This window comes from Strigops habroptila, chromosome 8, assembly GCF_004027225.2.
Source record: "Strigops habroptila isolate Jane chromosome 8, bStrHab1.2.pri, whole genome shotgun sequence".
NCBI classification, from domain to species: domain Eukaryota; kingdom Metazoa; phylum Chordata; class Aves; order Psittaciformes; family Psittacidae; genus Strigops; species Strigops habroptila.
The window spans coordinates 7,409,848-7,434,284 of record NC_044284.2 but is presented as its reverse complement, the minus strand read 5'-3'; the positions used below and the strand labels follow the sequence as shown (position 1 = coordinate 7,434,284).

General features: G+C 40.7%; 1 protein-coding gene across 2 annotated transcripts in view; it reads right to left on the bottom strand.

Annotated features, from left to right (window-relative positions):
• The window catches only part of LOC115611973 (glypican-5-like), a 331,669-nt gene that overhangs the window by 248,847 nt on the left and 58,385 nt on the right, over window positions 1-24,437 (bottom strand). For both annotated transcript variants that reach the window (XM_030495718.1, XM_030495717.1), the window contains exon 3: window positions 8,937-9,631. In XM_030495718.1, coding sequence (XP_030351578.1) covers window positions 8,937-9,631 — 695 coding nt within the window. The remainder of the gene's footprint in view (window positions 1-8,936; window positions 9,632-24,437) is intronic.

The following is a 24,437-nucleotide window of genomic DNA, read 5'->3' as shown; positions in this document are numbered from 1 at the left end:
TAGAAAGCAGAACTTGAATACTGCTCTGCCAGGCAGAAAAGAGCTTTTTATCTTATTATAGATTAATGACTTGTTATTAGTGGGGTTAAGCACTATCAGCAAGTCAGCAGTCAGTTGGGAGGTAAGATGTGACTTGCAGTGGAATGCCTTTGGCTATGAAGAGACGTGTACATCCAAATGAATGATCACTTCTGAAAAAGCAAACCTAAGGCTATACGATTTATGTGTGCTTAACTATGTGTTTAGTCAAATAACATGACAGCTGGATAATACCCAGTAAATATCTCTCAGAACCAACTAAAATGTAATTATACAGTAGTTTTTATTCTTAATCTCATAATAACTGAGATTTTTGGAAATACATTATTTCTTTTTAACCTAATTCATATTGACATAAATGCCAAATTTTGAGCAGCTGGAATCATAGAATAGTTTGGGTTGGAAGAGACCTTCAAAGCTCATCTAGTCCAACACCCCCCTGCAATGAGCAGGGACATCTTCAACTTGATCATGTTGCCCACAACCACATCCAGCCTGGCCTTGAGTGTCTCCAGGGGTGGTGCATCCACCACCTCTCTGGGCAACTTGTGCCAGTGTTTTACAGCACTCAGTGTAAAGAATTTCTTCCTCACGTCCAGCCTGAATCTCCCCTCTTTTAGTTTAAAATCATCACCCCTCATCCTGTCGCAACACACCCTGAAAAGTCTCTCCCCATCTTTCTTATAGGTCCCTTTAAAGAACTGAAAGGCTGCAATAAAAAGCTGTCTCCGGAGCTTTCTCTTCTCCAGGCTGAACAACCCCAACTCTCTCAGCCTTTCCTCATAGCAGAGGTGCTCCATCCCTCTGATCATTTTTGTGGCCCTCCTCTGGACCTGCTCCAACAGGTCCACATCTTTCCTGTACTGAGGACCCCAGAGCTGGATGCAGTACTCCAGGTGGGTCTCACCTGAGCAGAGTAGAGGGGCAGAATCACCTCTCTTGAGCTGCTGGTCACGCTCCTTTTGATGCACCCCAGTTCCACCACTAAAGATGAGATAATCCTAAACACCAGGAAACCAAGCTACTCTTTGGTATCAAACATTTGCATGGAAGAGAACTGCCATTAACCAACACTGGTCAGAACGCTTCTTGAATCCTCTGAAAGAGCTGTTCAAGACCACATGCGCTCTAATTCTCCAGAGGACTTTTGTAACAGATGAGAACGAGGCAAATGTATTAAACAATTTAGATGATTATTTCCAGAAATACTTCTACAAGTAATCAAGTGTCAAAATGCTTTTAAATCAAGCAACTAGCACGTGGCAAGACTTAGAAAGCTGACTACAAGAATTAGATGCCTATACTCAATGAAATGCAGTTGACTCCAGATATATAGTTGCACTGCTCCTATTTAAAAAATCATTCATGGCTGACTGTAAGAGGAGAGCAGTGTCCTAATGAGTATAAAGCCCAAGAGAAATAAACCAAAATTAGAATGCAGATACCACTGTAAAAACCAATCTTTAACTTTTTGCACAGAAATGGGTGGTTACATTACCAAGTCAGTCCAACTCATCTGGTTTCTGAAAGGCCTCCTCTTGTGCCTGGATTCCCAAAGGATTTGAACCTGCTGTACATTCATGTAACTTTGGTTCATGAGAACAAAAGGTACCAGGTCATGCCTTCAGTGTGATTGTGTCATTCAAGATCACATCTGCAAGAAGCACTACTAAATCAGACAGCTTCGGTACAGCAACCATTCTGACTCCTTCAAGATCATTTGCAGAGATCTCAGCATAGTCAGGCATTTCCTTCATTATCTGTTTTCAGAGGAGGTTTCCTGCTAAGTTCTTAGAAAAAGCAAAATGTCATTTTAAATAACATTTTTAGTGTAAATATTACACAAACAGAGCTTTTCCCTGTACATTTTTATAGTTATTTTCAGCAATCTAACCACAAGGAATTGAATATACTGCTTTAAACTCTGCTGTGTATGGTTTTTATGCTTATTGACAGCTGGTGTTGATCATTTGAACTGGAGAACTTGCAGGAAGGAAGCACCTGAGTTCAGCTCTGAGTGTTCTCCAAAGTCTCCAGGAGTGTTTTATGATACTGTTCAGTGTCTTTAATCAAGTAGTTCATTACTGGCTGGCAGAAACTCTTTGTTGCTGTGAACTCACTCAGCACAAAGTTATTTTGTTCATGGTACTGCCATTTCCTTTTCAAATTTGTAAGGTTACCGTGCATCAATCACCTGCTGCTCTAAGGCTGGCAGTCTTCTCTCTAAGCTTTTCTTTTCCCAAAGGTGACAGTTTTAACATGTCTCAGTCAGGTCTTTTCTCTCTCAAGATTTTTCTTATTCTCCATACTTATTAATTTCATACCACCTAAATTATTTACTGCAAGCCTTCCAGACACTGAATTTTTACCACAAAATCTATAGCAAGATTTTCTTTCTTTTTTTTTTTCCTCTCCAAATTTCTGGCTCAAGCCCACCACAATAAGGTGGGCATTTCAAGATACACCAAATATGTTCTTTCCATCCTTAAATTCAACCTAGCAAATAGCTATATAGTTTGCTTGTTCAGTGTCAAAGGTATTATATGCTGCTGCTTCGCAGGGATTATTTGCTCCAGTTAAATGCAACGTTAAACATCTTTACAATTGCCAGTGGGCTAAGGGCGTGTGCAGAGCAATGTCATCTGTGCCTGCAGAGAATACTGAAAGTCTATCCTCAAATATCACTAAAAATGATAAAATATCATAAAAATAAGGTGCTGTTTGAGTACTACACTAAGACCTACATAAACCCCCCATAATTGCTCATTTCTGTTTCTGTCTCTATCACTGACTTTTTGCTGAGTATTACTGAACAAATCACACAAGCTCCCTCCATTAGTTTTTCTACTCGTGACACCAGAATACAGCTATATCATAATATTGCAATATTCTTTCATTGTTTCTGTCTTCTCAGACCCCTTGTTGCCTCCCAGCTCTCTCCAACTCTACTAGCATTCCCCATCTTATCCACCCACCTATAGCTTGAATACCACAGATAACCACATGCCTATAGGCCTTCCCTGAATTCATCTGCAAAGCCAGAACTTCTTTAGAGCTACGTACCATGTATGCTCAGCAAAAGCTATTTCAGAATCAAAACATTAATGGTGATGTAATATCAGCAATGAGAGAAAGCCATTTAAAATGGCTTCAGGGAAGCAGCTGTAGAAAACAGAGGACTGTGATGGCCATGCCTTTGATGACTACCTGCTACATCCATTGAAACAGGAATAAACTTTTTTAAACCACTGATGGGAGGAGGTTGATGGACCAGCCACCACGAACATCCATCTACCTGTAAGTATTTTCTGTTGATTTTTTTAATCACTAATTTGCTATGTTAATTCTATGTAATTTGCCCTCTCAACTCCCAATGACATCCCAAATTGCAAATGACCATAGCAGAAGTGGTTGGTCTGTGGCTTTTTACATTCTCTTCATTTAATACTTTTTCAGCCATTATGGCATTAGTAACAAGGTAAGTACTCTGCTTCTGAACTTCATCCAGGAAGAACCCAGAGGAATACATGCATTCCCACATTCCAAATATTTCTGCTAACACACACTGCTTTGCATTTTCCACCATGTGGCCAGGCAGGCAGGTTTCACAAGAAAGAAGCCACATGCAGAGTAGAAGTTGTAGCAATACCTGAAGAAATGGCTTAAAAGAACAATGAGTAATTGTGTCCAAATTCTATTGAATGGAAGTAGAATTCAGACCATAAAACGTTTCTCCTTCACAAATCTTGCTTCTGCCTTCCCCTTGGCAAATGGAGCCCTAATACACAGCAACATAAGCAGTAGAGAAGTCTTCTATTCTAAAGAGTTATTTCCATATGGCCTCAGTGCCCTTTGAATTAAGGTCTAAAGAAAAGCACCAAATATCCAGTGTGGGCAAGTGCTTCTTATATGTTTAATCTAGTAAATGAATCATCTTTTTGCTCTTAGACTTCAGGTCACTCCTCTGACAGAGGCAGAGGAGAGATGAATCTCTGTGTGATGATGACTGGCAAAGCTAACAGGAAATCTGTACCTGTGCAGGACACTGACTCCTGAGCTCCCACGCATCCAGCAGGAAACCCATCCCACAGGTCATCAGTGCCTTTCACATCCAGACCAGGAAAAAGCAGTGCTACTCTGCAAGCAAGATGACCAAGCTCTACTGAAGCCCAGAACTGCAGCACTGGACATAGAATCACCTCTGTCGGGTTGGAAAAGACCTTCAAGATCAAGTCCAATCATTCCCCCAGCACTGCCAAGTCCACCGCTAAACCATGTTGCTCAGGGCCTTGTCTATATGGTTTTTGAACTCTTCCAGGGAAAGTGACTCCACCACTGCTCTGGGCAGCCTGTAATAAATATATATATAGGTATATATATTTGCATGTTCCACATCAGTGGACGTGCAGATTTGTAGTTAGTGGGGCCGAGCAGATTCTAACCATTTCTAATCCAACAGAAATCTTCCCTACCTTCTATGTAATTCTGTTTCCAATACCTGTGCCCATGCATGACCCTTGGCCTACTGGAGATGGGCTGCAAGCCAAGCCCTCATGACCCTATGCAAGCAACTGGGCCTTGTGGAAGTGTGATGTCACAGAAGCATAGAACCATAGAATGGTTTGGGTTGGAAGGGACTTTAGAGGTCAGCCAGTTCCAACCCCGTGCCATGGACAGGGACACCTTCCACTAGAGCAGGTTGCTCCAAGCCCCTGTGTCCAACCTGGCCTTGAACACTGCCAGGGATAGGGCAGCCACAGCTTCTCTGGGCACCCTGTGCCAGCGCCTCAGCACCCTCACAGGGAAGAACTTCTTCCCAACGTCCAATCTCCCCTCTGTCGGGTTAAAGCCATTCGCCCTTGTTGGGTCACTACCTGCCCTTGTCAAAAGTCCCTCTCCAATACTCATGCATATGGTGTTACACTGCCTGCTGATACACTTCCCTGAAGTGCCAGTGGCCATATGCATTTCAAAACTGCTTGTCCTCCTCCTTGCATTTTAGTTGAGGGTATTTTACTTTCACTTTGAATAAAAAATAAAACATCAGGAATGATTCACAAATAGAGAGTTTGGAACACAGCAATACCATAGACTGAATACATAAAAAAATAAGACCCCCTCTAAAACACAAAAACACAAAAAGAAAAAACAAAGAGGAAAAGTCTCAACAACTGTAAGTAAGGGGGAATGAAACCTGGTCTCTGTAGCTGGCACCAAGCAGCCATTAGGGTTCCTACCAATGTGAAAGACAATTAGATTCCAGCAGACAAACCAGTAAGTAATGATGATGACTGCTGATGCTGCAGACCAGGACTGGCCTGCATTAGGTTAAGTAAGCTGGATGCAAGCCAGTATCATCGAACAAATGGCATGGCACGTTCTGGAGGAATCTGAGGAGAGATTGCTAATATCTTAAAGGTGACCTTTCACACATGCTATCCCAGCAAATCAGGCAATCCTCTTGGCTGTAATGGAGGAAATCAGCAGAGGCCAGTCTCCTCGAGTTATGCACTCTTCAGACAAATAGGATTTTTATTTTTAAACTTATAATAATTGACTGCACCTCATTGCAGCAAAGTACCCTAAGTGCTGTATTGCTTTATTTCACCCCTTCCCCATTTTAAAGAAAACATACTCTAACTTCCCATTAGTCATAATCATCCAGGCAGGCAGTGACCTAAAAATAACCTTAAGTTTTAGCCATATTGTCTATTAAAAAATTGTAAAACCTATCCTAAAAGGGCAGATGCATCAATGAAGGCTGCCTCGGGATAAAGGAAAATTACTAGGAGTGCTTTGCTTTCCTGAAGGAGTTTTCCACAGATTATTTATAATTGAATGAAACCAATTACAGCATTTGTAACAGAAACTGTATCCAAGTTAAAGTGTTTAATTTCTGCAAAAGCTGCATGAACAAAGTCTCTACATTTCTATGAAGGGAAAAAAGAATGTATCTTCTTTTCCTGACCAAGTTCTCCCATAAATAAATGGTAAATACACTGGGTACAAATCTCATCATTCGCAGCCCCGAAGTGTAATTGAGAGTCGGATCCCAGGTTCTGAGAAGCCACCTCACAGCCGGAAATCCTGAAGCTGGGGCTGAACTCCTTTCCATTGCTCCAGAGAAGGAAATGCAGCTTAATTAGGCTCAATTTCCTAACTAATGGTTATTCTCTGTAACTAATCAGTAAAGTTTTAAATCAGTATCAGACTAATGCTTGCTCAAATAGTGGAACATGCTCCGTCTTCAAAATACAATCTTACCCTGCCAACGACTGGAAAAAAGACAAAAGACTGAGGATAACACACACTGGCATATAGTTTTTCTTTTCAAACAGAAAACATCCTTTGCTATCCCACAGAGCAGTACCTAAAACGACACACAACCTTGTTCTGTGCACACAGATATCACTACTGAGAGAAAACAAAGATAACTTTGAGGGGAAAAGAATTAATGTCATTTCAAACAACAGCACCTTCTGAATTCATTCTGAATGGAAGAAGGAAAATGTTTAAAGATACTGCTGGGAAACTGAGAAAGACACTTCAGAGAGGATGATACTTCCGAATCAGCTAAAAGCAATGCACTCACTGAGCATATCTATAGTTATCTGATATTCCCCTGGATTGTGAATTCTACCCTGTCAGCAAGCTAAGCAAGTGCATATTAATAAGGAGGCCAACAAATGCAATGCAGAATTAAGTTGTAGCATTTTGTAACATACTTCACACATCGCAGGAGATACCTGTCGCACTGGTTTTGCTGTTAGTAGCCAGAAAGTTTAACTATATTCCTAATTACTTCTGTGTAATCAGTAATGGAGCTGTGCGTTGTCAGATAAAACTAATATGGACATACTTTGAGTTTCATTTCCCTTCTAGACTCACAATAAAAATAACATTTGAGTGAAAATTAAAGCAGATGCAAGAATATAGTTCATGATGTGTTCTAGGTTTAACACTGCTTCATGGGATACATTATGAGACTACCAACTAGGCATCAGCACGATGAAGACCTGCTGTTCTGCAATGCCTACTATGCACTACCCAAGAACCTGGACAAAGCTTCTCTTAATTTTTCATGTTTATCCTTGGATGTCAGATAAACTAGCAAACACAAGTGTCATTGATGAAAAGGAAAGGAGAATCTGAGGCAGCAAGAATGGAAAGAACTACAGATATCAAGGGAAAATGTTACCAGATTAGTAGAAGTGGCTAGGGTTTTTTTATAATCTACATATTATAATGACTGTATATCTTACTCTATGTATGTCTCTGGCTCTGTCAGGTGTTCTAAATTGGAGAGAACTGTGACATTAGGTGACTTGGAAGATTACAAACATACAGGCATTTTTCTCCTAGTAAAATACTACCTTAGTTCAGAATACCTTCTGCCACAGCTTCTTTCTCTAGACTCTCTGAAGAACATACTATGATGACCAGAGTGCAGTTACAGGAATTAAATGTTCAAAATTTGTGAGTTTCCTTCTCATCTGTTCTCTGCAAGAATTCCTCTTTCAGGACAGGCAGATCTATCTACATCTTTTAAATTAGTCTTTACCCTGCTTAAGGCCACACTGCTACAACTTTTCAATTGACAGTCATGTTGAACTTCAGACAGATGTTGTCAGCTGCATCCATTAGTCATTTCAGTAATTTCTGGTCTAATCTTCAACACATGAGAAAACACCTGCCAGTCATATACTGCTATTCTTTATGAGACACCTCTACCATCCTAGTTCTTTCCTCTTTAAGCTACCACCTACAAAAATGGATCCACTTTAAGTGTATTTTCATCCTTTACTCATGTAAATGCTGTCAAATACGTCCGATTTTTCCCCATGCTCCTTTTCTCAACTTTTGTATGACAGATGTACTCAGTAGAGACCTGTACTGACTTTCTGATGTCTCAGTCAATACTATAGTAAAGGGACTGTAAAATTATGAACTTTAATTTCTTTGCCTTTATTTAGAAACCCAATTTTCTAACCCCTTACACCAATTCCTGTGGAATGTCCACACACTACAAACACTCACATGCCAGGGAAACATTGCTCCTAGAGTCATGGGGTCAGATGTTTTAAGAGTATGAAAATACATTGTTGATATCAAGCATAATATACCCCAACTTTTTGTTTAGAAAATTCTGCAGACAAGCCAGAGCTATCTGCTTTACAGGGTTGCTTCTCAAGGAACAAACTTCCTCCCCAAGCCTTTCATTTCAAAGCAGACTCTACTGAACCCCATCATAATTATCTGCAATGTTTTCATTGAATCATAGAATCAACAAGGTTGGAAAAGACCTTTAAGATCCTCAAGCCCAACCATTCCCCCAGCGCTGCCAAAGTCCACCACTAAACCATGTCACTAAGGGCCTCATCTACATGGTTTTTGAACAATTCCCAGGGAACAGGGAAGACCTTTTTCCTAATATCCAGTCTAAACCTCCCCTGGTACAACTAGAGGCTGTCACTTCTTGCCTATCCCTTGTTACCTGGGAGCGGAGACCAGCCACCTCCCGGCTCCATCCTCCTGTCAGGCACTTGTAGAGAGCGATAAGGTCCCCCTGACCTTTCTCTTCTCCAGACTAAACCCCCCAGGTCCCTCAGCCATTCCTCATCACACTTGTGCTCCAGGCCCTGCACCAGCTCCGGTGCCCTTCTCTGGCCCCGCTCCAGCACCTCAATGTCTCTCTTGTAGTGAGGGACCCAGAACTGAACACAGGATTCGAGGTGCAGCCTCACCAGTGCCCAGCACAGGGTTTTCATGGACTATTAAACAAAGATCTAGTTGAAGACTAAAAACTGATGCAAGGACAACACCAACTCGTTTAAATGTTTATCCATCAAATAATCAAAGTGATAAATGGGAGTAGTGAATAATCAGAGAGCACTTACTGTAGCAGAGAGCTGTGGTCCATTCAACTGTGCATGCAGGATGGCTTCATTGATGGAGTTCCAGATTCCCGTCAGTGCAATTTCCACATCATGTGAGGCAGCCATTTCATTAGTCAGATATTCCAGCGTGGAGATATACTCCCTCCATTGTGCATCCAGTTCTGACACACTGGCCAAGCAGCCCCTCATTACATTTAGACAATATCCAACACAGGGCCTGATGAGTGTCAGGCCCTGGCAATGCGGGCAATACTGCATCTTCACTAGAGCTTTGCTACATTCCTTCGTGAGAGCTGCATGTTCAGTAGTATTTATCACTTCAATGCCCAGACTGAGGGCCTGGCTGAGCATCCTACTTGCCCAAAGAGATTTTGACAGCTCTGTAACCATGTTTTTAGAATAGTGTCCAAAAGGATTTATGTCTTGCCTTGTAAGCCGTAGACACTCTGTATAGTCCTCTGATAAATCTGTAATTCCTGGGTTTATTAGCCGACTATACACCAGGGGAAAGAGACTGTCAAAGAACCGTAATACTGCACTTTCCACTGTAGTCTCCGCACCCAGAATGTAGAGAGAGATGTCTGTAAAAAGTTCTTTAACAGGCTCTGCTGCTTCTTTTGCCATAGGTCTGTAAGCTGTCTCAAACAGGGAACTTGTGCGGTTTTCAGCAAAGCGAAGCAAAGACTCAAAGGCCTCTAAAAAGGGGCAGGGGAGAAAAAGAACTAAAGGTTAATAGCAAGCACCTGACGTCTTGGTCACAGGACTAATATTGTCCTGAACAGGAACATCAACAGTTACATGAAATCTGCAATATGAATACACTGATAGTTAATGCAGCTTTCATCAGTAATATGATTAAAGACAACTAAATATTACATAAGCATAATAAAGGCAACAGGTAATACACACATATTTTCTTTTAAGAAGATCACTGTGTTCTCACTGGCTGGACCCTAACCCAAACTCTAGAGGTCAATGAAGGACTCACAGAGACTCCAGAGAACACAGACAGGGTCTATGTAAGATGGTTTTTGTAACTGATGCTGCAATTGGGCATCAGATCCATTTCCACAACATTCCTCTAGCTCAGTGAAAGCTTGCCATATAACTGAACACAAATGGGAGCTGAAGCTTTTGTTTCCCAATGCTCTAAGTGGGTGGCTAAGAGGCACTTTTGCAAAGCACAGCTCAAGGTTGAAGGAAATAAGCTGTGTGAATAAAGTCTCTCCCTGTTAACATCAGCTTGGTCTGCCCACCAGCCAGTGGTTAAGCAAGACTTGATGTGACGTCCACTATGAACCAAAACCAAAATGAAATAAAGTCAGAAAAACAGCATCTCATTTAACTACCACATTTTTGAGCCCCCCCTGCCCCACAAAGAAATAAAATGAGTGCCATAGTTAACACATTTCAAATTGCAGAAGGCAAATATACATCCAAAACACTGAGTGGGGTGCTTGAATTCACAGACAGGGGCAAGGAAAGGATCAGTTCCCAAGATTATTGTTAATGACACAGAAGACAGTAATCCACACCATTCCCCCTGCTTTCTTTGGAAGCTCCCCAACAAAAAGCTTCTGACACAAATCATTCATGCACTCCTCTGGATAGCAAGTAGTTCCAGTCCAGGCAGGAGACCGATCACTTCATACCTCCTGAGGACTGGCCAGATAATGGGGTTTTGGTCTAATCCTACTCTACATTCATCTGAACATCACGATGCCATTCACTGCAACGTAGCACAAACCGAAGTCGCCCAAAGATCAGCTCAGCAAAGGAGCAGATACAATACTGGAAGTCAAGATTAGCATACACTGCAAAGTTGAGTCTAAAAGCTGCTCAGTGCACTCCTCTATTACATCTCCCTGGGCAACTAACTTGCTTGTTATGATAAGCATTACAATCCCTTTACCACAAAGCGTGATTTAACTAGACAGATAATACAGCATATCTCGTTGTGCGTTAATCATCAGTATTTTACACACACACGCTCTATCCTTCTGCCAGAGAATCACTTCAACATTCCCACTGGTATTATAGCAACTAATACTCTGGAAGTGCTTCTAAAAAAATCTTAAGAAATAAAGAATTCAGATACACTTCAGTTGAGAAGGAAGAAAGTTATTTGCAGGCAGAGCAACATGTTGCAAGATTCAGACTAAACCAGACTTTTATAGCAGGATTTAGGATGGAAATACTGACACAACCTAACCTGTAGTGCAGTTAGCTGTGTGCTGCTGCACACCGTGAAGAGTTTTTTGTTTGCCACATCACCTCGGTGTTTATTTGTAGAGGAAACCTAAATACCAGTTTTGTTTATCATACTAGAAAGGCAATGGGAATATTCAAAACATGACAACAGTGTTTTAAGTTTCCTCCTTCAACTACACATGCTCTCTTACAGATACTTAGCTTATTATTAGATTAGGGGAGTAGGGACTGTCTCCCACAATGCCGGCTATAGGGTTCAGATGGAGAGCATTAGCAGAGGCTAAACAACTTCCAACTTGCTGGGTTATGCATCAGTCCAAATCCATGATCTTTTCTTTCAATAGGTCCAACACAGGAAGGTTAGGTCCCTTGCCCACAGAACTAACAAGGTAAGACCCCTCCTGCCAACACCATGGCTCTCCATTACATTAATAACTACTTACACTCGACAACAACTGAATGTGCACCGAACTTAAAAACACTCCACAAACTTCTAAAGAAGAAAAAAAGAAAACCCTTATATTATAAACGTTACCGAAAGGATTTAACAATACTCAATAAACCAAAAGTAGAAGCAAACACTAAAACTATCTATACAGAAATAACATCTGTGTACATTTTAGATTTGAATGTAATCATGAAAGAAGAATGACAAATTTAAGTAGCTCCGTTATTTGTTTGGTCTCTTAGGACCACACTAATATTTGGCTCCTTTCCCTTCAACATCTTGCATTTATTACAGTTATAGGACAAATGAAAGCTACAGTTTGTTGAACAATAGCTTCCTTTTAATGCTTTCAAGTCCATTAAATCTTCTGCATCTTTATGGCTTGCCAAAATAAAGGACAATATATTAATATTTTGCAGCAGTAGAATTTAAATACATACTATTTGCAATTTGATGCCTAGACAACAATGTACACAGCAGAAAAATCACACCCGGCTACACATCTACATGAAAAACAAATGTTAAAAGTCAGAGTTCTACTTTTTTGGATATGCAATGATCTCTAAATGTATCTGATATGAACAAAGACTGCTCAAAAAGAATCATTAAACAAGATGAACAGGTGGATTTTTTTAGATCTTAAGATTACTTTAAAACCACAACGTAAGTGCAAAACAAATTGTGTCACATTTGCAAAGACAGAACCTGAAATTGACTCTCATTCATTAAGATGCATTTGAAAATAACTTGTAACTTTCAGCTTCATTTCTGTTTTGTGACATTTTGCTAGTAGCAAAGAATGTCAAGCATTAGAAGTTTCCTTATTTATCTCGAATCATTCTGCTGAATGTAGGCACAAAGCTCTTCATTAATATCCTACTTTTTATCATGTTCTACTGGTTTTAGAGTGGCAGTCTTCCTACACATAAACATAGTCACTCTTGAGTAAGCTGACGAGAACTAACGCCTTAAACACATAGCAGCAGCCTTGTGGAAATACGATGTCATAGAAGCATAGAACCATAGAATGTTTGGGTTGGAAGAGACCTTAAAGCTCATCCAGTTCCAACCCCCTGCCATAGGCAGGGACACCTTCCACTAGAGCAGGTTGCTCCAAGCCCCTGTGTCCAACCTGGCCTTGAACACTGCCAGGGATGGGGCAGCCGCAGCTTCTCTGGGCACCCTGTGCCAGTGTCTCCCTGGAGCTTTCGCTTCTCCAGGCTGAACAAGCCCAACTCTCTCAGCCTGCTCACCACCTTGTAGCTGACAACGCCAACACCCGCAGGAAGCATTGCAAGCTTGCTCCAAAACATCATGGGTCAGAAAAAAACCTGAAAGCTCTCAGAACCTGGGTGAAGTGGATGCTTCTCCTGTTACCTATTCACCTGTAGCTGCTTGTAACAATGCAGGGTACAAGACAGATTCAAAGGCAAGAAAACGAAGTAGGTTTTGCAAAGGGGGAAAAAGGGAAGTTTGAGTTTGCTCACCGTGACAGCAAGGAGGGAGTGTGATGCCTTTAGAACTAATCAGTCCTTTAGAATATAGATCATACAGGAAAAAAAACACCTAAACAGCTTTCCATTACTGTGTGGAGGGGCAAGGTCTGTACTTAAGCTGTCCATGAGTTTGTCTACACTGATAGCATCAAACAGATATCCTGTCATGTACCCACTGACAGAAACTTCTGCCCAAGTTTAAAAGTAACAAGTCTATGCGTCCTCCTTTGTCCGTACTTAATGGCTGTGGACAATACTGATTAACCAGAACTCAAGGAGTAGGATTATTTACAAGCTACTATTAGTCATCCTTTAACCTTTTGCTCAGTTCCAAGTGCTAATTTAAGACTATTTTTAACTCAAGAAAACTTATGAAAAGTTGCAAGGGCTTAAAAAACTTCTAGCAGTGAGAATGTCTCGTGCGATTTGAGTTTCAGAGCAGCAGACCAGCTATTGTAATCTGGTAATGCAGGCAAGGCTAAGGCACTTAGGAAAACCAATTTCCAAATGGTCTGCTGGAAGGCTGACTTCCAATAACAGCAATAGGATTAAGTACCATCTGAAAACTTCTATCTTGGTATGAAAATCAGCCTTATTCATTGTTTTCTTCTGCACAAACCTATTTTTTCAGCCTTGGCACAGCTGGGCCATCATGTAGGAAGCCACCAACCCCTCAGCCTGCTGCCCCAGCCAGCAAACCCACACCCTTTGTTGAACCAAACAGTCCTACAGTACACCACCTTCTTTTTCTTCTACTTTGTTGTACACTTACACAGCTTCTTTACTATACAATCTTGGACAGGGAGAAGGGGAGAAAATATGAAGCCCATATTTTGGTGAAAATTCAGTATTTGATGAATATTGAAACCACTAACTTTGGGCTATTTTGGTATTTGATTCTGGAAGCATTGGTAATAGAAATAACATCACCAAGTTTAAAACAGGCTCACTGCTTCACAGACCGGTGATAAAGAGGGGGAAAAAAAGGCAGTAGACACACAAGCTTAATAACAGAATGGTCCAACAATAAATAGCAGTCTAACTTAATTTTGAGCTGCTCACTATTTTTTTTCCACCTTCAAACTTCTTGCAAATACCATGAATGAGCAGGTAATTAAATTTAGCTGTTTATTATTTCTGCATGCTGCCTTTCAGTGCAGTTGTACATTATTTCATACACTGTAATTAGAGGGCGCAAGCTTTTTAAAGTGAGCAGTCTCGAGTAAAACTCAATTAGTTGACCAGCAGAAAGCTGCAGACCAGATGTGGTATTAACCTCTTATGACATCACCAAGCTTCCACTGGTAGATAAATAAAGCAAGTAGTTCTTTGGGGATATTTGTGCAGTAGGAGGCTGATGGACATGTAGCATCACCGTGGTAAGATGATCTAGAAGAGCAGGAAAAGCCCTGAGGAATACAGCTGGATTTTTTACACAGCTGTGGCTATCAGAATTATTCTCCTTCTGACAAAACAGAATTTCAAAAGATGATCCATATAATTCATATCTGTCAAGTTCAAACCTGACAGCTATTACTTAATGATATCAATTCACAGTTTTAACAGGAGTTGGGCCAAAGTAACTGAAGAATGAACTATGGCTGTCCTTCAGCAACATTAGTTTTGCCTTTAATCTGCCTTTACAATTAATTCATAGAAACAGTTCTCAATCTACAAGAGAAAAAACCTACAAGCAGTTATGTATCTGTAGGTATGTAGGTTCTTCACATAACTGTATCTCTGAAGTTCTTAGAGGTTTAGCAGATATCAGACTGGGGGGCAGAAACAATGTTATCTGATTTATCAATCACTCACATAGACAGTGATGACTGGAAGCTCCAGCAAGTAGCACACAATTCCCAAGATGGATTACAACACAAAGCAGTTGCAAAATAGCCTTGAATGACAACTCTCTAACCATCAACATTTCTTTTGAGTAGATCCACAGAAACAGTCTACATTGCGTAAATTGGTCTGATGTAGCTATCATAATAAAGTTTTTGCCACATAAAACCAGGTGTTTGTCAGGTTTTTTCCCAGGCTAAAACCCTGTGCACAGTTGCAAGGATGTACAGTGAACTCAGAAGTCATTATTTTTCCTTAGAAAATCAAAAAGCTTTCCAGTACAAATAAACACGAGCTTGAACAATGTTGTCTTAAAAATCAACCCTGGATCATCACTTTATGAAAGGAGGTAAACCCCCGGTGTCTTCAAATCAGGTTCTGTGCAGAGCGGAATTTTTTGACATATTTGAGTATTGTTGTAAAAACATAGCCCCAAACGATGTGTTGGACAGCAATTGAAGACTTGCACAGTGTCAGAAAGAATTTATACTGGGCTCTAAAAAGTGGATTGCCCTCAGTTTCATAGAATCACAGACTGGTTTGGGTTGGAAGGGACCTTAAAGTTCACCTAGTTCCAACCCCTTGCCATGGACAGGGACACCTAGACCAGGTTACTCAAAGCCCCATCCAACCTGGCCTGTCATTTATTATAGCACTCTGAATACTCTGTATCTATATGGAATAAACAACCATCTTAACTGGAATCCACGCCTAGGTAAGGGTGAGGAAAACATGACAACATGTGTAGGACATACACACACAAGTGTTCAGGAGCAAGTAAGCCATAGTAACCGTGGACTACTGTCATATGAAAACCAGAAAGTCCAAAAATCAATTAGGTGGGGACACAGCTAATGTACAAGTAAAATGTGGCTATGTTGAGAAACTGCTAGTTTACACTGCTGGAGGAGAGGGACTATTCAAAAAATATTAGGGAAAAAATGGCCAAAAATTGCTTCTGCTGACTTTCTGCATATGAAAACCATAGAGAAAGCAAAAGCTGTGCCAACTACGCTCGCTGCCAGGTACTTATACGAGATGCCATCAGCAGAGAAAGAGAGGGCATTTATGTTGGTGGTCTGCTAGGGCACATTTGACACAATTGGGCTTGGAAAGCAAGCGAGCAAGGCTTGCCAAAACCACTACAGACATCTCTCTGTTGCTTGACTTACACAGTGACACTAGGATGAGCCATGAGGCACTAAGCACCAGGATGTTACCTATGGAGAAGTATAAAATATAAACCGTATCTTTAGAAACCAGATGTGACCAGATTAACAAATACACTCTACAACTGGTCTCTGGAACATAGCTGCACTGCATGTTCATATTTCCTGGCAGGGAGACGCTTCAAAGTTGCTGGTAACTTTAGGACAGAGAAAAAGAAATTGAGGGATTTTATCTGTATATGTCAGGTGTATTAAATACCGTCAAGAAAGGAAAGTACAAAATAGTTTTAAAGACTTGCATTAGCTAAGAAGAAAGAACCATAAAAATCTCCAAGCCAATCAAGAGAAAGCAGGAAGACGTGAAACCCTTTTCATTCTTCTGTGAATCTTTTCATTAACAGAAAAGCAACCAGACAGGAGTCTCTAGAAAGAATTTTCTCGACCCCTTGATTAAGGAGTTCAACTGGAAGTAGGAAAACTAATACGTTTCTTTCAGAAGGTCATGAACTATCTCATGATTTCCAGCTGAATTAGTTAGGTGGTCCATTACGACCTGTTTCTAAAAATCTAAGAGAAAAATAGCTACGAAAGACAAGGTTAGCTTAACGAAGATGAAACTGAAGGGGTGTTTTTCATGGGTTTTTTTCCTTCTTGTTTAGGTACCAATGTAGAAATACAAGAAGCTATGTCTGAGTTCCATTAAAGAGCTAAGGTGAAAATTAAGACTTAAAACCACTTCCTTTCTGAAAATCTAGATTAAACCTGGATTTATCAACAACTTTGAAACCAAGAAAAGTGTTTGTGTAGAGAAGAGCCATAATGCAACCCTGTGTTTTCAACAAAGAAGACTCTCTAATCCAGAGCTGCCAGCTGGCTTGAGAACCACGGTCCATGTGTCCTCATGCTGAGCTTCCAGGCCTCAGCTGCAAGAAGGAAAAGGATCATTACTCCTCAGGGCATTCAGATACTGAGTTCCAGTCTTCACAGGCACAGTGTATACTTCTAAAGTGTTCAAAAGCTTAGGCCACAAAACATTTCAGCTCGCTCTTCTGACTCTGGATTAGGTAACACCAGCTTCATCACTCAGTACTGTGAACCTACTAACTTTACCCACCCTTCCTTCTCAGACTAGTCTACATATGGAAGCCTTTGCAAACTAAACTAAGGAAAAGATAAGAGCACCATAGCTAAGTTTTGGTGCAGAGACAGTCTTTCATAAAAACAATCTTCTGCCAGGGATTTAGTTCAGTGGTTTTTATTGTTTTCGGACCCTTGGACAACTCCTATGCACCAAAACCAATGACATACCAGCACACCATATCCTCACCCAAATTTCAGCTGAAAACACTCTTAGGTATTGTTCCACAGACCAGCTGCAGGCCACTAAATGATTCATGTATGTGAAAGCCATTGACACACTAAAAAGCACATAATCATCTAGATGAAAGGAAAAGGTGTCAGCCTTTGATAAAAGATACAGGCTTGAAAGACAAAAACCTTTCCTGCAACATCTATTTTTGGCTGACTCCACTTGTAGATTATTTTGCAAACATATTTGATATCATGCCACCATAAGGTAATTGAAAGGACATGTTTGCTTGAGGAAACTGACCTTATTCATGGGCTTTCTTTATAATCAGAACAAAGAGTTTCACTAAACTGCTGAAGAAAAATAGCAGAAAAGACTTCATGGCTGATTTCAACAGACACTGGAATCCAAATCACTATAAATTTAGGAAAATATTCTGGGTGTTGCCTTTTAAAATGCACATGCTTACAAAGCCTCTCTTGATGGAAAAAATCAAAGGTGGTTCAACACTTAATCCTATAAATATAGAACTCATTTTTCTTTATAGTGAAGAGCTTCTCCTTGATTTATCTTTAAATTCCTTCAAGAAAAGTGACTGGCACGTGTTCAACATATGGTCAACACTGGCAGAAGTACAGATGCTGGTGATTTGATAGCTACCCAGATGTTTGTGGGGAACATGCTCCAGTGATTCCTAAGGGAGAGCACATAAAGCCTGTTAGCACTAATAAATCAACACACCTATTTTTCCTCCTGAAATTTATTCCTTAGAAAATACATGAAGGGAAGTTTTTCCAATCACAAGGGAGGACAAGGCCCAGACGCACCAATGAAGACCAAAGGCTAAAGCAATGAAACTTCTTATGTGCAGAAAAATGTACAGTCCCTGATCAAAATAGTCACCATGACACCATATTTCAACATTGCCACACATACCCAGGTACCTTCCAAGATGAGTAGGGCTTCACATGATCACAGAATTTGCTTAGATTAAAGAAGTTGCATAGTTCCAACCCCACACTTGCATCGTCACCCCTAAGTGTATTGTGGTCAGATCACAAAACATAACAGACATAGAATTATAGACCGGTTTGGGTTGGAAAGAACCTTAAGATCATCTAGTTCCAACCCTCTGCCATGGGCAGTGATGCCTCACACTAGACCATGTCACCCAAGACTCTGTCCAACCTGGCCTTGAACACTGCCAGGGATGGGGCATTTATCACGTCTTTGGGCAACCTGTTCCAGTGCCTCACCTCCGTCACAGTAAAGAACTTCTTCCTTGTATCCAACCTAAACTTCCCCTGTTTAAGTTTAAACCCATCACCCCTTGTCCTATCACCACAGTCCTTTATGAAGAGTCCCTCCCCAGCATCCTTGTAGACCCCCCTCAGACACTGGAAGCTGCTTTGAGGTCTCCACGCAGCTTCTCTTCTCCAGGCTGAACAGCCCCAACTTGCTCAGCCTGTCTCCATACGGGAGGTGCTCCAGCCCCTGACCATCCTCATGGCCTCCTCTGGACTTGTGTTATACGTACTAGAAGGACCATTCTCCGAATGCAGAGGGTGTCCCATCTCTGCAGGACATGTTTATTCCTATATTAGAAAGGTGCATGTAATGGATTTTGTCCATTTTTATGGTACCCTTTTTCCCCCTCTTCTGCCAGAACTCCTGGAAGATGTTTCATAAAACCCTCACAGATCTTTTTTACTTCCCTTCCTGTCTTCCCACAAGAAGGAGCAGCCCTCTCAATTTTTACAACTGAAACTCATATTTTCAATGTAGGCCCTGATTCACAAAGGTATTTAAGCAGAATCTTTACCTGCTGAGGACCACTGATGTTCTCAATTATCTCACTGAGTACAGGCCCAAGCAGAGATAAAGGGTAGATTTTTGTAGGAATGCATTAGAGTTTTCTTCCACTTTGCTTGTTGTATTATCAAAGTAGTCACTGTATTGCTTCCCCTGTCGCTTACAGGTATTTGGTACATTACAATGTAGACTTGGTTTGCTTTGGTTAAACATGGATCATTGGTGATGGAAACTCAACTATTGAAATATTATACTTTGAATTGAGAGTCAAACGATCACATCTGTCATACTGAAGTTTTAATATGCGATGGCTGAAACCTCTCGTATATATGCAGCTTTCATAGGTCAAAGTTTTGCAATCTTTTATTCAACAGCTTAATGAAAACTGAGAGATGCATATAAATCAATCTGATAATGTAAGCAAATTAGCCATTATGCTAGAGCAGAATTCCAACATGAATTAGTGAACTGAGACTGATTGCGGCAATATAATGCTCTCTAATTATAATTCAGAGCTTCCCATTCCAGGTAGTTTTAGAGGGAGTTTAGCATAACAAGTGTTCAGAACCAAACAGACAGAGAGTAGTTAAGTACTACCCTCTGAAGCCCCAGAACCGATTCCTTGTTTTAAGAAAGATCCTTTGGCATGAAACTTTCTCTGTATAACCCTGTAATGGGACCAATACCTTCAGAAGCACTGAAAGAAACCAAGAGGAATAGCCATCCTATCAAACAAGGAAATTACTGGTAGACTGAAAATGAGAGGGTAACAGATGAAGTATAAGAAATCCTGAGCCCTGAAGGAAACCACATTTGCTGAATTTTAGACTCGGTTCAAAAAGCATTTTGGCATACACGAAGTTTATCCTGGTTCTGCAATACAGCTCTTCATCCACAAAATCCATACAGAACCTTAGTGCACAATTAGGTTTTCTGCCAAGAAAGTGGACTTGTGAAATGGGGCCTTAAACGTCTCAAAATCACTTGAATTCTGTAAGGCCATTTCAACCCCTCAGACAAATCTTGGACTGCCTTGTTCCACAAATGTCAAATTGTGGAAGAGTTTTCTCTTGTTTTTCGGGTCAATCTTGTATAATGACACTCTTCATAAGATGATGGGAAAAAATGTCAATTTGATTAATCTATTCTGGGAAAGGTTATAAGCCAGCTCCTTGTGAATAGACTATTTCAGTTGGAAGGGGCCTAGAACAATCACTTAGTCCAACTGCCAAGTTAAAGCATGTTGTTAAGGGCATTGTCCAAAAGCCTCTTAAACACTGACAGGCTTGGGGCATCAACCACCTCTCTAGGAAGCCTGTTCCAGTGTTTGACCACCTTCCAGGTAAAGAAATGCTTCCTAACACCCAGTCTAAACCTCCCCTGGTGCAGCTTTGAACCAATACTCGGCCCTGAGCAAAAATTTTCCAATCTTATGGGAATATCATGCCTTAACACTTCTTTATTTTGCTTATGCTCTGCATTTCAACATCTGTAAACACATTCCCTGGCCTGCCTATGCCACTTCACTCAATGCCTAAACAATCTCTAAGTTTTAGGACATCATGATCACTGCATTCAAGTTTGCCACATTTCACCACTTCCAGTGCAGAGACATTATTTGTAACTAACTGCAAATTCCCTTATAAATTTCTGTTCAATACTTTTTTATTGGAAGACCTACCACACATCTCATAGAATGATAGAATAGTTTGGGTTGGAAGGGACCTTCAGAGTTCACTTCGTCCAATCCCCCCACCCCGACATCTTCAACTAGATCAGGTTGCCCAGAGCCACATCCAGCCTGGCCTTGAATGTCTCCAGGGGTGGTGCATCTACCACTTCTCTGGGCAACCTGTGCCAGGATTTTACCACCCTCATTGTAAAAGGGTTTATTCCTCACATCCAGCCTGAATCTTCTCTCTTTTAGCTTAAAACCATCACCCCTCATCCTGTCACAACAGGCCCTGCTAAAAAGTCTCTCCCCATCTTTTTTACAGGCTCCTTTTGTTGCTGGTTCTGAGCAGTGCTACAGATAGAAGCAGGGTCCATAGTCTAACCCTGCCAACCAACTAAACGAGCTGTTACAACTTCGATGTCTCTGGAATAGCATTATTCCTGCAGACATGCCTCACCTGGAGCAAAGATTAAAGGAGGCTTGATGTTACTGAAGCAAGTGAGGAACAGGAAGAACACTAAGAAAATTTATTCAAGCCAGAAAAGTAAATTACTTTAAAAATCCTAGTCAGGCTCCATTCCTGTCCTTCCTTTCCCCAGTGCTGCCCTGGCCATGACTCCTGCGGGAGGCCAGAGAAAGATGCCTCCTGCTCAGGGCAGACATCCCATACTAAGCAGCTCCCTTTTTGATTTCTTAACCCTCATACACCAGAAACACGGGTTGCATTATCAGGCAGGTTAAGAACAGATGTCCTGCTACAGCTACTTTAAATGAGAGTGTTTAGAGAAACAGATATGCAAACATTTGGAAAAACTTCCCCATCCTAAGGGAGGGAAGCTCTGTAAAAACCAAGAGCCTCCCAATTCAAGAGACTGTCAAAGCATCCCTGAAATGGAAATTCACTGATGCTGAAAAGCCTGCACTGTAATATAGGGAGGCACAACTAGAAAGAACACAGCAAACAGTAATTTAGCAAAGACTGACAGAGCAAGAGACACAGCCATTAAAATAAAAGTGGCATCAAGTGAAGGGGTTTCCAAATTTATAGGATATGACCTTGAGGACTGGTTTTTAATCTTATCTTCAGAGACAAGGTGTAGGAGATTTGCTGCTTGGGGAATTTCAACATGGTGATGGAAGCAGAGAGCTCAGCATGGCAAAGGAGAAATTCATAGGAGCCCTTAATCTGATTCTGAACCAAACAGAATAAATCAGTATTTACAAGCCTTGTGAAATTTTGAGTTGTTTAATATACTCTAGGTAATACTGATTCTTATAGCAGGTTCAAGAACATTATAAATTTCTCTACAGAATCCGAACATTAATTTGCCAATCCTGAATACACTGTTCAGATACAGTACAATAGCCAGGCAGTCTGTCACACTGGCCAAGACAAACATCCATCTACATCTTCCTAGACACAGAAGGCCTGGTAATGCAATGAGACCTTGAGGTATGCAAAAGTATATACCCATTGGTCTTCAAAATCTGACATCTGATTTAGCAGAAAGCTGCTAAAATGTCACAGAAATATCCAGAGAACATTCTGAAATTATTTTTGGATCTTGTGGTCAACTGGGACAGGATGTCATAGACTTGTGGGACAGAAAGCAGTCATCATGAAGGAACTGCCATACAGGAAAAGCTGGAGGTTGATCCAGCCCCAGGTCTGATAGCACAAAATAGTTAGCATCAGATGCTTCCCACCAAGTTCTGTGAAGCCCAGCAGTTGACAGCTCAGGGTATAGAGTAACGTGCCCAGGGGGCCTGCCCAATCTCCCACAAGTCTTTCCTGTCTTTAATATACCACAAGAATTTCTTGTTGTTTGTTTTTATGTCTTTGACTCTTTGCTCTTCAAATTCCATTTTAGGCTCTTCAGTTTCCTTCTCACACTGCCCACTCTGGACTGTGCCTCTGTCTCAGGATTCACTGGTATTGGATTTCCAGTTTCTGACAGCTATTTCTTTTGCTCAAATAACCTCCTGAACTTTGTGTTTAAGCATATGGATTCACTTGCCTTTCGGCTCCCTTTCTCAAATGGTGCTATTCCTATTTGCAGTGACAGACTGTGGTGTGCTTAAGTAGCTACTATGCCTACACTAAGATTTCAATTTCTATGCTTTAATCACAGCCATATATTTAAACAGTGTTCACATTGTTCCAGTAATCAAAAGGGGACCCCAAGCGCATTGGTCATTATATTTTCCAATCTCTATAATCTAGGTTGAACTTCAGCTGTAAAACTCTACTGTATGAGACAACTTGCACATTTAAATTCAAGTCTACATAAACCAGACCCAGTCTTCCATTAACTGAAGCAATTAAGGTAGACAAGTAATATTAAGATCTCTGATTCAAATATAGCAAACAATGGCATATAAATATCTGTCTGTTATCACATGGATAAGCAGTTGGTTGTTCAGCTACATACACTTGCGTAAGAGTGCAATGGCCAAACTTTCAAAGAGCCCTAGGCTCAGAAAACTGCAGCAGCGTTGGAAATCATTAACATTTTTAGGCAAGATTTGCCATTAAGATCCTAGAAGTTTGCAGATAAGTGACAAATACAACTTTAAAAACTTCCTACTTCCTGAAATGTTGGCATACATCTCAGCCCACAGTACGCAAGCATGTGGGATGTGTTTCCATTTCAACTAACCTGACAAAACAAAGCCAAAATTAATGACAGACTGATTCCCTTGCTACAAAAATCATTCTATACCTTCCAGAGGGGCAGCTCAGAGAGTAACATCCTTCTCCAACTAAAAGCATTAAAATTTGTCCCTCAGTGAGATGCTCCCCTGCATGGTGTCATGGTTTCTCTCTCAATCAATAAACACATCATCTGCAGATTAATGACAAAAGTAAATTGCCATGTATCATCCCTCTTCAGTATCCTCCATGGATTTGTCGCCTCCAGCCTCCCTTCATTCTTCCAGACCGTTCATCACGCTCTTTCCCACTCTAACTCTCTATCTCCTTATACCACAGAATGTCTTTCATCTCTGTTGCAGTCAAATTTTGGAACAGCTTTCTTAACTCTATTAATCCCTATCTCAAGACCGTTCCTCTTACAGCCATATGGCCTCCTCAAGTCTTTCTCTAACAGAACAAACCCATCTTGCCACCATTCCCTTCTCACTTTCTTGAAACATTCATCCTGAAATTTTGTCATATCACATTCCTTTGTGTTTAGTTGCTGAATAATGCAGAAGTTACAAATACAAAAAAAGAGTTAAATAAATACTGGATTCATACTGCTTAGCCAACTACTACACAGCTACCCAGCTGCAAATAGACTGAAATGCACTAAATGGGGATTAAACATTTTGTATGAAACTTGCAGATATAAAGGTAATTTACCATGGTTTTAAATGCAATTTTCTTTTGAAAGGAATTTGTAATACAGTAATCGGCACATAAAATCAATCATGCAAAAAGTTTGAATTAAAGGTCTTCAAGATGCAAGAAAATAGTAAAATCCCATTTTATATCTATATTATCTTTATAATATCTTTTTACCATTAGTGAAATC